This window comes from Erpetoichthys calabaricus, chromosome 5, assembly GCF_900747795.2.
Source record: "Erpetoichthys calabaricus chromosome 5, fErpCal1.3, whole genome shotgun sequence".
Taxonomy (NCBI): domain Eukaryota; kingdom Metazoa; phylum Chordata; class Cladistia; order Polypteriformes; family Polypteridae; genus Erpetoichthys; species Erpetoichthys calabaricus.
In genome coordinates, this window is record NC_041398.2 from 179,833,023 (window position 1) to 179,848,022 (window position 15,000).

A 15,000-nucleotide genomic window follows, 5' to 3' on the forward strand; every position below is an offset into this window, starting at 1 on the left:
CTATTTAAGTGATTTCTTGATTGAAACAGGTGTGGCAGTAATCAGGCCTGGGGGTGGCTACGGAAATTGAACTCAGGTGTGATACACCACAGTTAGGTTATTTTTTTAATAAGGGGGCAATTACTTTTTCACACAGGGCCATGTAGGTTTGGATTTTTTTTCTCCCTAAATAATAAACACCATCATTTAAAAACTGCATTTTGTGTTTACTTGTGTTATATTTGACTAATGGTTAAATGTGTTTGATGATCAGAAACATTTTGTGTGACAAACATGCAAAAGAATAAGAAATCAGGAAGGGGCCAAATAGTTTTTTCACACCACTGTATATATATATATACAGTGGACCCTTGACTTACGAACTCAATTCGTTCGCGAGGGCTGATTGTAACTCAAGTTGGTTGTAAGTCAAGACTATTTTTCCCATAAGAAATAATGGAAATACCCATAATGCGTTCCGAACCTCCCACTGCAACACTTACTTAACCTTTTCATAATAAAAAAAAGGGTTGTATAATGTGCATAATTTACCAAAACACCAATAATTTTTCTAATGTACTAACCAAAAAGTAATAAAAAGTGCCTAGCCTACCAGAAACAACAATTTCATACTGTACTCACCATTTAATTTGACATCTTTGGGCTGCAGGAAGGGAGGAGGATGATAATGAAACTGAAGGCTTTTTAAAGGCTTTCTTTAACTTGCGCTCAGGCATTTGCAATCATTTCAATAGCTTCTTTTGCGTTAATTTTAATCTCCTCCTGCCTACAAGTTATTCTGACAAGAATTTTTCTCAGCATTTCCTTGCGATGATACAAGGAACTGTTTCTGAACTCTTCTGAGACACCCCCCCCCCCCCCCACCGGGAACGACATGCTGAAGTGCGTGCTGAAGCGCGATTGCCGCGACTGTGGAAGCTTGCTTGTCCATTGCCGGGCAGGGATATCACATGCATATCACCCATCGATATCTTTTCTGTTTGCTTTGGCTGAGAGACTCAGCACAGCTTTAAGCCGGCTGTTAACAGATACAGATAAACAGTCTTCCATACGGAGTTTGGACTTTGGCATGTCTTCTAGTTGGGGGAGGTCCCAAGAGAGTTTACAAACCTGACATTTTATTGAATGAGTGCCGCATTAATAGGAATGTTTCTGTTTGTTTACAATCGCGCAAGCGGATACACGTGACCGCATTCAGGTCGTAACGCAAGATGTTGGTCGTAAATCAAAATAAAAATTTTGGTCGTAAATCAAGTTGTTCGCATGTCAAGCCGGTCGTATATCAAGGGTCGACTGTATATATATATATGTATATATGTATATATATATATATATATATATATATATATATATATATATAAATAAGTCAACAATCATAATGCTCAACAGTTTTTACTACATATATTAGCATTATTTTTCAGTATTTTAAATGCTTGAATACATCATCTGCAGTTTAAGAAAACTTATCTTTGAAAACCTGCAAATCTTCTCAGGGTTTGCTTCCTAGGTCAGCATTGCAAACATTATACAATTAAAGTACTTAGACCCAACTAACTGCTTCTTCAATGTTTACTATTTCTGAAAAGCTGGTATCTACTGGGGCGGCACGGTGGCGCAGTGGGTAGCGCTGCTGCCTCGCAGTTGGGAGATCTGGGGACCTGGGTTCAATTCCCGGGTCCTCCCTGCGTCGAGTTTGCATGTTCTCCCCGTGTCTGCGCGGGTTTCCTCCGGGCGCTCCGGTTTCCTCCCACATTCCAAAGACATGCAGGTTAGGTGGATTGGCGATTCTAAATTGGCCCTAGTGTGTGCTTGGTGTGTGGGTGTGTTTGTGTGTGTCCTGCGGTGGGTTGGCACCCTGCCCAGGATTGTTTCCTGCCTTGTGCCCTGTGTTGGCTGGGATTGGCTCCAGCAGACCCCCGTGACCCTGTGTTCAGATTCAGCGGGTTGGACAATGGATGGATGGATGGATGGTATCTACTGCAAATTTCTCAAATTTTCACACCATGCCAGAATCTACTGTATTACAATAAATGAGAAAAGGTTTACAGTCTTAACATAGATCTTCTGATACCCTCTGTTCATGTGGAGCTTTGTAGTATTTTTTGTACCCTGTCTCCTCCCATCAATCAGCTTGCAGTACATCTCACTAGTGTTTCTGCAAATACTTAAACCTGAAGTAGTCAAATATGACACTTTTTTGCACACTACTGTCTGTTGTATTGCTTTTCTATACCTTATCTAATACACACTGACTTTTTTTTACTTATTTATGTAGCTTTATTGTATTGTTGCTATGTGAGCCTCAAATAAATACTGAAAAAAGTACAACTTACAAACTGAATACAAAACACAAACATTTGGAATATAGCATCATCCTTCTCTATGATTTCATCCAGCAAGCATTCAGAATATACCAAATTTACCACATATAACTTTTACTTGAAATCAATAACTAAGGAAGCAACATGATATTCTATGAGAGTGCATATATTAAGTGTAACCCTTAACCCCAAAATAATTAAAACAACAACAACACTCTCAACTTCTTTATTATTTTAATTCCCTCGGGCACTTCAGCAAATGTAAAAAAAAAAAACTTATACTGTTTCATTCGAACTAGAGTGGTGCTGAGGTGGTGCCAGTTGCACAGCTGCGCTCAGGTCCTAATTTGGGATCCTGAGGTGGTTTGTAATGTGTTGGGTGCAGCAACTTGCTGAATCAGTGCATACTCCCAACCTCTCTCTCAAGGAAATGCTTATTCTGTGTTTTAGCTAAATTTGTAATGTTTTATAGCTAATCATTTGTATAAAAAGTTAAATAACTATTTAAAGCTTGACTGCTTACAGTAAGTAGGTTAAATAACTAATTTGAGAATTATTATTGAGTTATTATTTTATTTTCATAATATCATGGTGCTTTATATTTGTTAATGATGTAGGAAACAAGTCAGAATATCTAGACTATATATTAAGATAGCTGTTTAGGGGATCAATACAAAATGTACACATACACAAATGTAGAATATTGTTATAGGTTACTTGAGCAAACCACAAAAACAAAAAAGTTGTACTGCAGAGATTAGTGTAAACACACAGAACAGAATTGTGAATAACAAAATGAATTAACTTAATATTTGATAAGAACTGTGAAGAATACAGGAATACCCCTGTATCAGATCTTACTGTGTCACAACCTTTTTTAAAAGGTACAGAAACTAAATCATACAAAAGCAGAAGTATTTCTATAGGCTACAAAAAGATTCAAGTACATGTTTGGACCAAGACATATTAAAAATTCAACAGGTCTATTCACAAGATTCCAAGTTGCATTTTTTTTAATGACTAGCTGATTGACTGATGGTTCAGAAGGCTTCAGGATTGTGACATAATATGTATACAAGAGGCTGCTTAATGATACTCCGCAACAGAACAAATATGTTAATCTGCATATGATACTTACTGCATCAGACTTAAAGGTTAATTGCACAACAAGATACAACAGTCACGTTAAATACATAGGGATAAAAGGATAAGACTATGAATAAATTTTATCTTCAACAACAGTTTCGTTTGATACTATAATATATAATATTTCATCTATAAAGCATCTTCTTTAAATTATTCCTCTAAAGAGTGCTAACTGAAATTAGAACTGATTAAATTAAGTAATGCTTAGCAAATAAACTGTATGGAAAAACCTCTGACCATTAGTATGGTCTTCCAATAACTAAATACCAAGTAAGGTGATAACTGGGGAAACTACACACATGAAAAGCTGCAGGACTAAATGGAGTCAGTCTTCGAATTCTTAAGCTGTCCTGACCAAATTTGTGGTGTCCTCTGTCACATGTTCTGTCTGTCCAGAGAATGCCACTGCTGTGGAAACCATCTTGCATTGTTGCTGTTCAAAAGAAGGCAGGCAACACTTCAAGTAATGAACACAGACCAGTTGTACTTACATCTCACATCATGAAGACCTTTGAGAGACTGGTCCTGGACTATAATAAGTCTTCAACAACTCTGTGATGGCCAGTATAATTTTCTATGCTGTGGTGTGCTGGGCTGGTAACATTTCAAAAGATGCCCACCAAATGAACAAGCTAATTAAAAGGGCAGGCTCAGATATGGGACCCACTCTGAACCCCCTGTACAGTAAGTAGCAGTAAAGGAGAAGATTAAAACACAACTGAGGGCCATTATGAACAATGCTGCACATCCTCTCTCTGACACACTATTTTTAACCAACGAAGTACTCAGCAGAACTGTGTCAAGAAATGCTGCTCAGGATCCTTTATACCAAAAGCAATACGCCTGTATAATGCCTCACTGTGACTGCCAAGTCAGAAGTTTTCTTTTCTTTCTTTTTAAACTTTAGTTTCTGTCATTTTGGTGTGTTCAGACCATAGTTTATGTGTGTATATATTTTTATGTATTTATTTATTTAAAGAGCTTCTGTAAAAAGGCAAATTTCCCCCTGGGGACAAATAAAATTCTTTCTACCTTGAAATGTCAAAACTCCACACAGGCACTAACCAAAATTAGAAACTTAAGACTTTGGACCTATAAAGCAGTACTGCTAACTGCCATATTCTTATTTGAATAATCAGGCTGTCATTGTCTATAGTCAGAATATAAGCACTGGAAGAAAATTATTTTATTTGGTGACTTTTGTGCAAAGCAATTCAGAAATCACTTTGATTAGGGATACAAAACCATGAAGACCTTAAAGGGAGGAGCAAACACGTGAATAGTGCATTAAGCTGATATGCTCAGTAATTTTCTTTAAAGATTGCTTCATAGCAAATTTCAATAATTAAATTACACTTTGAAGACAAACTAAGTGAACCAGAACAATGTTAGTAGGGATACAAACAAAAGACAAGTAGATGCCAGCTGTTTCTCTTTTGACCAACAATCAGAACCCATGAATTACACTTTGGTAGAACATGGATACTTTACACCTGGTATGAATGACTTAGCTCAACAGCCTATTTAATATTATTCAACATGTAAGTAGTTAAACTATGCACATTATGTCACACACCAAGAATATTTTGAACCCTTTAGTAAAACATGACAAAAAAAAAATCTGTTTTACTCTTTTTATGGAACAATGCACTTGAATTAAACTGGCACATCCAATTGAAGGTAGGATGTATTAATCAGCAATTTTGTTCAAGGACATTTTAACATTTTTGATATTTTTGCATGATGCAAATATCAATTAAACCAAATTTATGCTAAACAGCTTTAAAAAGGTAGAAATCTTAAGAAATACACAGGTATGTAATTATTAACCAAAATATTGACAGCTAAAGGTGAAAAAAGTACAGTATTCCCAAAAATTGATAATATATACTATTCTTTATAGGCTGACATGTACACTATGCTCATAAGTAAACTGAAAAACTCCAAAATAATAATAAATAATAATTAAATGTGCTTTGCTATTAAGGTTTACTATTAATTACCTGTCTCTCAAGGGCAAACCTTTTCAGAATTTTGTCTTCAGATGCCATCTTTGAGTCATACTCGCCAATTCGCTTGTCAATAAGTTTATTCGATTTATCCTTTAGTCTGTATTCTTTCAGAAGTGTTTCTTTACGCTGAAATAAAAGTTAACATTAATTAAGCTACAAGTTTTAAACTTGCCTTGCCCTCCTTCATACTTAGATCCTTCACAAGAATGTAAAAGTACAGTATTGAAACAAACTTAAAAATGACTATAACATCAATAAATCAGCATATACTGTAAATGAGAAGAATCTGAGCAGTCTCAGGTTAAATATCTACATGAAAATCCACGAAGCCTGTATTAAAGGCTGAAATTATTTTTTGGGTGGTGGTGATGTTGATGGTTATTTGCTTCCACTAAATGTTTCATCGATTAGGTACTTACCCTTCGCATAGCTTTCGATCTCGACACCCCAGGCAGACCAACATCATGTTTGGACTTTCGGCCTAAAATGTCAAACTTCTGTCTGTTAATCTTCACTTCAAATGGATTGTTTTTAATATCACTTGTTGCCTTCATTTTTCGTACTTTGTCCGAGAGGTTCTTTTTCTGTTGAAATTTGCCCATTTTCAGATTTTCTGTAATACAAAACAAAGGATTTTGGCTAATAAAATGACAAGCTCCTGACTAACGGAGCACGAACAAACACATTAGGCGTACTGGTTGATAGCAACAAGACATCTGCAGAATACCAGATTCTTAATGCGACATGAGTATGCTGGGAAAATACAATGTACATATCATTCACATCTTCGATGCGTCACCGTGTCTACATAGCTTTCCTTCAGGTGCTCCAGTTTCCTTCAACAGCCCAAAGACATGCATGTTAGGTGGACTGATGACGCGAAACTGGCCGTGTGTGTGTTCGTTCACAGTGCGATGGACTGGCGCCCTCCCCTGAGGTTGTTCGTTCCTTCCTGGACGCTATGCTTTCTGGGTTCGGTTCCAGCACCCCAGCGACCCTGTTTAGGTTCAACCTATTTTAGCAAATTATATAGTATGGTATATTCTGGCGACGAAATGAGCACTGGGAATAAATCTGAAAATGCTGATTTAACTTGACACGTGCAAATAATAAAGCGATATAGATACTTACATTTGCAAAATGCAAAAAAATAAAGTTTTCCTTAAAATGTTTGTCATAAAACTTCTTCCATAAAGTTCAAAAAGTGATCACGCTGTTCACCTAAACAAGACACATGCCACAACCAACGAGGTTGCAGGAGAGAACTACATCCGGGGTGAAAGGTGAGACAACGCCTGCGCAAGACAAGCACATCTCAGCCTGCTGGAAGTCCTCCACTGATTCTCTCTCTCTCACTCACACACAGACACGACGTAATGCACAGAGGAGAATTCGCTCTAGTTGAAAACTGTCTACAGATTTTACACCTGTATTTCTAATGCAGTCTGGTTTTAATTTAAGTAAAGTTAAAAAAAAACAGAAAACCTAAGAAAAACAAACGACTAGACTCAGCATCATACCAAGATGTATTAAAAGAGAGTTGTTTCTTTCTAACTCGTGAGATTCAGACTAAGCTGTCAATTGTATAACTTCTTTTGAAAATAATATACTGTGTATATTCGAAATTTATGGGCAAAGTAAAATGAATACGTAAATACGCAAATAAATAAAAGTACTGTAAAAGTAACGTTTAAGAATAACAGCACGAAATTAAAATAGAAATTAAATGTGTCATGAAATATATTTTTGTTACTTACTTATGTATTTAATTATTTGTTCATTTATTTATTTCAGTGACACGTCGCAACACGAAATATGCCCTGAAACGAAAATTCTCACTTTCAATCGTCAGCAAATACTGCTTTTTTATTGTTGAATCGTCCACAGAGTGGACGTACGCTCTTTGTTTGACTTGGGAATCCTGTGGCTCATTCGCTTGCTCAAACGTGTGACTAGACAAGAGTGTAAGAAAAAGTTGGGCAGAATTATTGTGCGGAGTGGCCACTTTACCTCAAGAAACTCCAAAGGTATGATTATGAATTTGCATCTGAAGTGTGGCACTTGATAGCCAAAGGTTTACGTCAACTCGCCGGACGATTCATCAATCAAAGCACAGTACACACAAGGACACGCCCTCCCAACTTCGAAGAATGAAAGAGAGTTTTTATTTCGGGGCTTACGTCAATTTGTTATAGTCTCTGAAATAAGAAAAAGAAGAAATAAACAACAAAAATATATATTCCGTGACACATATTTATTTATATTCACATTTTTTGCGATTTTTATTTATTATCATATTTCACCGTTTTTTTTATTTGCGTATTTATTTTTTCTGAAATAATCCTTCCTAATATTCCAAGATGCATAATTATTATAGATTTTTTTTGCATGTGCATTTAATGTATGTGAATATATTCATAATATTTCTTTGCCAGACTTGCTCCTGTCTTTAGGCAGCAGTGCCTCAATAGACAGTCTTTGCTCCTTGCACTTTAAATGCTAACGCAAATGTGTGTAATATTAACTAACAGATTAAGTCAGTGGTTCTCAAATTTATACTGGGCTAAAGGTTTGCTTAATCAATTACTTATTATTGCCTTTAAAGGTGTTGTTTAATTAACACGAGTTTTTCTGCTTTCACTCCTTAGCCAGAAATAAATTGCATTTCAGGTTTTATTTTCGTAACAAGTTGTATATTTTGCAGGTGTCAAGAAGGTTGTGCATTAAGTAGAACGCTGCCTTACAGAACGCATTGACTGGGCTTGAATCTTAATACAGATGTTACTATTACTTCCGGCGCCGTCACGGACAGCAGCCTGTCTGGCGTGCTCTCTGCATTTACGTTGCTTTTCTTCTTCTTTCTGTTTTTCTCTTATTTTTTTTTTATTTTGTTATTCTGTTTGCACTATTACTACTGATCTTTTTAACTCTTTTCTACCTTATCTTTATTCCTCTTGTTGCACTGAGCATGTATATGACAAAAGAATTTCCCTCGGGATAAATAAAGTTCTTATCTAATCTAATCTAATCTAATCTTTAATATATGGACCTTGCACATTCTCCCCATTTCAGCAAGGCGTTTTCTTTCCAGGTGCCTATAACACACATACTCATATTCAAAGGATGTTCATACTTTAGCTGGTAACTTTAAATTGAGATAGACTAGTATCCTATCTGCTGCGGTGGGTTGGCACCCTGCCCGGGATTGTTTCCTGCCTTGTGCCCTGTTTTGGCTGGGATTGGCTCCAGCAGACCCCCGTGACCCTGTGTTCGGATTCAGCGTGTTAGAAGATGGATGGATGGATAGTATCCTATCTGGGCAGGTCCCAGTCTTGTACCTGGTGCTCCCAGGATAGGTTCCAGCTCTGTACCACTGAAGGTTAACAAAATAGATAATTGCCAGTATGGATTTGTTTTTCACTCTCTCTTTTAACAACAATAAGCGTCTATTGTTAATTTATTTTATTTTTCAAGCTTTCAATAGAATATTCTTCCTTAATTACATATAAAGAGTGGTGATAAAAAGTAAAGCAGACATGACCTTAAATAATAAAAAAAATATTAAAGTGGAGTTCCTTTAGTCCCATTTCCTAACTGTGATCATTAGCAAGCAGCAGCTTAAATATCCAAAACATTTCATATTAAATATAGGAAGTAAATCTTAACAAACGTGATAAGAAAGTCATTTACAGTATGTGTATGAAGTACATATAGGTGTTTGCTAAATTCCTACAAATTAAAATTTTAGATTTTTTACAATAAAGCTAGAAATTGGGAACTATTCAAATAGTGTTTCTGATTATATAAAATGTCATTTAGAAACAGGAACTGATTGGAATAAAAACCTGCAGTCACATGAGGTTCAATGTTGGGGTGTTTTTCTTCTGATAATTTAATCCTATTACACTGTTTCCATCCACTGCGTATTATACAGAATATACTGCAGATGTACATTGTAGACTGAATTTGAAAATGAGTTATATATATATATATATATATATATATATATATATATATATATATATATATATATATATATATATATATATATAGGTACTCCCTTAACAGTATGCAACTTTGTAAGGCTTTTATGAACGTTGCTAAGTGACACTGAGGTGTGTTGAGCCATGGCTGAACTATGCGCGGAGGTTGAACGCGTCGGTGCCAAAAACTCATTTGATATAATTTAATCTTGTCGTTTATAAAATCATGATATTAAATGCTGTATTATAACATGGCTTCATGGTGCATGAAAACATTTCATGACCCCTAAGCGCCTTAACCCATAAAACATTTTCCAATGGTTTTCATGTACCTACCATGCAGCATGCCAATGATCAAGGATTGTGACTGGTGATTTAAAAGCGTACGGTTTCATACCGTTAGTCCGTTTCTAAACTATGAGTCGACAATGTCGGGAAATGACTTAGCCAAGTTAGTCCGAGCTCGAATTTACATACCGCCGTCTATTTAACGTGCGAAACATCGCCGTTAACTCATCACGGAGACGTTTTGTTTGTATGGCATGAAAAAAAAAATATTCTTCACGGTACCATCAACTTTCACAACCCGTGACTCAATCAAACTGAGACGACTGACAAAGGTATACGAATAAGAAATTGGGCATGAGGTGGGAATGACAGATGCGATTGTAAAGTGTGGGAAACGCAACAGCGAAGGAAGTTTGAAAAGTCGAAGTGACACTAAGGAGGGAGTGTATAGAATTGGGGTCTATACAGTATGTTGTATACTAAAATCAGACGAAGTGGCCATATAGCAACAGTTCATCGTGTGCTCGCCATTCAGACATAGTTTGCATCAAATCTGTAGCAGAGGTGCAAGGAAGATTCTAAATTAAGTTTAAGGCGCGTCAGTGGGGAAAAAACCATTTCGCCCCACTATTCTAACGTTAACGTTCTAACGGATAAATTTGAATGTACTGGCAATGTGAAGGACATGTTTGGACTAATTAGAACTGTAAGAACATCAGAAAATACCAAAACATCGAGACAATATAGACATTCAGCACGATGTAATTTGGCAGTATTAAACATCAGTTCACCGGATTGTTCAAGAAGATTTTTATCTCCGGGCGGCACGGTGAGGCAGTGGTAGCTCTGCTGCCTCACAGTAAAGAGACATGCGTAGAGTTTGCATGTTCTCCCCGTGTCTGCGGCGGGTTAGGTGTATCGGCGATCCTAAATTGTCCCTAGTGTGTGCCTGGTATGTGTGTGTGTGTGTCCTGTGGTGGGTTGGCACCCTGCCCGGGATTTGTTCCTGCCTTGCGCCCTGTGCTGGCTGGGATTGGCTCCAGCAGACCCTCGTGACCCTGTGTTAGGATATAGCGGGTTGGAGAATGACTGACTGACTGATTGATTTATATCTCCTGTATAAAATGCAGAAACAATATTTAGGAATAATGTGGCTACCTTTTTACTCAGTTTACTGAATTGTTAAATGTAAACCTGGATATGCTATTTGCAAACATATACCGCATTCTTAATGGTGGCGCTCTTTTGAAAAATGTTATTTTAAAAATGCTATTTAAGATAAGGTAGATAAACTGCGTTGATTAATTATTTTTGGATTACTTAATTCCATATCCGGCGCCATTAATAAAGCGACTAAGTTAAATGACCATTCAAATTATCCTTTCAAAATCATCAGATCTACACCCCAAAATCTTCTCTTAGCTTTACTAAAGTGTAGCCTACTAGCATTTACACTGGCAATGAAAGTATGTATAATTATTGTTTCATTAAAAATACGTTTTATTTCCTTCTGAGAAACATTATTGAAATGAATAAAAAAACAGTTTAATTATTATTAGTAGTACTCTACAGTATAACTCTGCCCCCATTAGTAATACTCTTCTTGGTTCCCAGTATTGTAAACTATCTTATTTAGGTCCTGAGATTAAAAAGTTTAAAAACCGCTGCATTAAATGACAGCTCTTAACTGAAGGTGTCATTGGACCAATTCTCTCTATTGAAACAAGAAAGAGACAAGTAAATAAGCATTAGAGGACTGGTGAGGAACTCATAATTCGCCAAAAAGAAATCTAGAAAGAAAAAAACTTAACTGGCGTGATTGTATAAAGCATTTTCTATAATCAGTTTTCCATATGATTAGCATTAATGTGAACAATTTTCTAGTTTTTATTATATATTCAATAAATCAGTTGTTAGCATTAATATAAGAATATGATTAAAATGATTTTTCATATATAGTAAATCATACCATGTGAAATATGGAAAATAATAAATTTGTCCTGATATAATTAATTTCAATATGTTCTTTCTGTTATTAATATTACCATACACATGAATGAAAATAGCATAACAGGGACGTTCAAAAAGTTTCCGCACCTTTATATTTTCGTTGGAAACGGTGGAGGCGGGAGGAGTAGTAATAGAGCATTAAAAAGTTGGTACGACGCTGGGAAAATTGCATCGCAAAGGAAGGTGACTGCGTAGACAAGTGTTCGTAATTTGTTTTTGAAATTCTTAATAAATAGAGTTAAAAGAATTGCGGAAACGTTTTGAACGTCCCTCGTATAAAACAATAAAGCATCCATTTCTTTTGAGGTGCCCATTCAATAAAAATTGATGCAGCAGTAGTTTTAAATTACTTTGCACCAACGTAAATTCAATTAAAAATAAATAAATAACCTTCCAACATTTTACCCAATATTTTAATTTATGTTTCTAAAATAATATATTTACAGTGTCTTCCTCTTAAACAAAAAGGGAGTATCTGACGTAAATGGATTAAAAAGAAGCCTCTATATTCAATTAAATGTGCCTAAATTTTACTAAACTTTTTTTTCTTGAAGTCTTTTTATTTCTTTTCCTTAATATTATATTAATTTCCCATGAACCCCCGATCTACTAGCTATGCCACTGCCACATCAGTCAAGTCTTTAACGGCCGTTCATCATGCAGTGTGCGTCATGTCTTCAGAACACTACGAAAGCATCCACCTGCAACTAGTAGCTTTATAAAACATCTGAAGGAGCTGTTGTGACAATTTAGCTATTATGTAAGTAAGCAAGCTTCATAGACTTAATGGTATCTTTACTCTTGTGTTCAAAAGGAAAGGCGTTAAAATAAAAAAAAATATTGTTGTTGTATATATTATTATTAATAATAATAATACTACTAATAATAATAAATTTAAAAGCTAAAAAATAATGTAAGAAAATGTCAATGAACTTGGGGTAGTGAAGATAACAGGGAACAAAAAAAATATAGGTTTTACTTTTGTAAGAAATAAAATATTCACTTGCTGAAATGGGAAGAATGTGCAAACTCCAAAGAGCATGGTAAGAGTTCTTGAGCAAATGAAGCCCTGTCTTAAAAGTCTGACAGATGATTAGCAGCAGCTGCACACAAAGCAAACAACCCTGCACAATCGAGTGTCCTTGACTGCACAGCTTGACATAACATTCTTAAACTACTTCATCAAATTAAGAGGTAGCATTCTGGCACAAGACAGGAAGTAACCATGAACTGGGTTTAAGTCCATTGCATAATACATTCACACCCACATGCAGGGGACATGAAAAAAACAAACACACATAACAACAGGAGAACTCAACAGCAACTGGGTACATAATTCAAATTCAAGGCATTAGAGCCCTTAGCAAACCCAGCCACAGGGGATGCACAAACCAGTGTGTTTCTTCGTGCCGGTCCCAAGCCCGGATAAATGGGGAGGGTTACGTCAGGAAGGACATCCAGTGTAAAATTTTGCCAAATCAATATGCGGAATTTAACAATACAAATTTCCATACTGGATCAGTTGAGCCCCGGGTTAACAACGACCGCCACCACTACTGTTAGCCAACAGGGTGCTGGCGGAAATTGGGCTACTGTTGGCCGAAGAAGTAGAAGGAGAAGAAGAGGGTGGAGACATGTCTGGAGGCAGGAGGAGAGGAGGAAAGTAAAGAGAGTGGAACTGAGGGTAAGAACTTTGAATGTTGGCAGTATGACTGGTAAGAGGAGAGAGTTAGCAGACATGATGGAGAGAAGGAAAGTTGATATATTGTGCGTGCAAGAGACTAAATGGAAGGGGAGTAAGGCCAGGTGGATTGGAGGTGGATTCAAATTGTTCTATCATGGTGTGGATGGGAGGAGAAATGGGCTAGGAGTTATTCTGAAGGAACAGTATGTCAAGAGTGTTTTGGAGGTGAGAAGGGGTAGGAGTTATTCTGAAGGAACTGTATGTCAAAAGTGTTTTGGAGGTGAAGAGTGTCAGGCAGAGTAATTATTATGAAGCTGGAAATTGGAGGTGTGATGATGAATGTTGTTAGTGCATATGCACTGCAAGTTGGGTGTGCAATGGGTGAGAAAGAAGATTTTTGGAGTGAGTTGGATGAAGTGATGAACAGTGTACCCAAGGGACAGAAAGTGGTGATTGGAGCGGATTTCAATGGGCATGTTGGTGAAGGGAACAGAGGAGACGAGGTGATGGGTAGGTATGGTGTCAAGAAGAGGAATGAAGATCAGAGGATAGTGGATTTTGCCAAAAGGATGGACATGGATGTGGTGAATACGTATTTTAAGAAGAGGGAGGAACATAGGGTTACGTACAAGAGTGGAGGAAGATGCACACAGGTAGATTACATCCTGTGCAGAAGAGTTGATCTGAGGGAGATTGAAGACTGCAAAGTGGTGGCAGGGGAAAGTGTAGTTAAGCAGCATAGGATGGTGGTCTGTAGGATGACGCTGGAGATCAAGAAGAGGAAGAGAGTGAGGGCATAGCCAAGGATCAAATGGTGGAAGTTGAAAAAGGAAGACTGCAAGGTTGAGTTTAGGGAGGAGGTGAGACAGGCACTGGGTGGCAGTGAAGAATTACCAGACAGTTGGGAAACTACAGCAGATGTAGTAAGGGTGACAGCAAGAAGGGTGCTTGGAGTGACATCTGGAAAGAGGAAGGAGGAAAAGGAAACCTGGTGGTGGAATGAGGAAATACAGGAGAGTATACAAAGGAAGAAGATGGCAAAGACGAAGTGGGATAGTCAGAGAGATGCAGAAGGTAAGCAAGAGTACAAGGAGATAAGGTGCAAGGTGAAGAAAGAGGTGGCGAAGGCTAAAGAAAAGGCGTATGATGAGTTGTATGAGAGGTTGGACACTAAGGAGGGAGAAAAGGACCTGTACCAATTGGCTAGACAGAGGGACCAAGCTGGGAAAGATGTGCAGCAGGTTAGGGTGATAAAGGATAAAGTTGGAAATGTACTCACAAGTGAGGAGAGTGTGTTGAGCAGATGTAAATAGTACTTTGAGAGGCTGATGAATGAAGAGAACGAGAGAGAGAAGAGGTTGGATGATGTGGAGATAGTGAATCAGGAATTGCAACAGATTAGCAAGGAGGAAGTAAGGACAGCTATGAAGAGGATGAAAAATGGAAAGGCCGTTGGTCCAGACGACATACCTAGGGAAGCATGGAGGTGTTTAGGAGAGATGGCAGTGGAGTTTTTAACCAGATTGTTTAATGGAATCTTGGAAAGTGAGAGGATG

General features: G+C 37.1%; 1 protein-coding gene across 1 annotated transcript in view; it reads right to left on the reverse strand.

Moving 5' to 3' along the window:
* nop14 (NOP14 nucleolar protein homolog (yeast)) overlaps window positions 1–6,761 on the reverse strand; it is a 75,199-nt gene extending 68,438 nt beyond the window's left edge. The window contains exons 1-3 of the mRNA XM_028802260.2: window positions 6,611–6,761; window positions 5,899–6,092; window positions 5,471–5,605 (exon numbers count right to left, since the gene is read on the reverse strand). Of these exons, the coding sequence (XP_028658093.2) occupies window positions 5,471–5,605; window positions 5,899–6,081 (318 nt within the window). The 5' untranslated portion in view covers window positions 6,082–6,092; window positions 6,611–6,761. The remainder of the gene's footprint in view (window positions 1–5,470; window positions 5,606–5,898; window positions 6,093–6,610) is intronic.
* Between the last annotated feature and the right edge of the window lie 8,239 nt (window positions 6,762–15,000).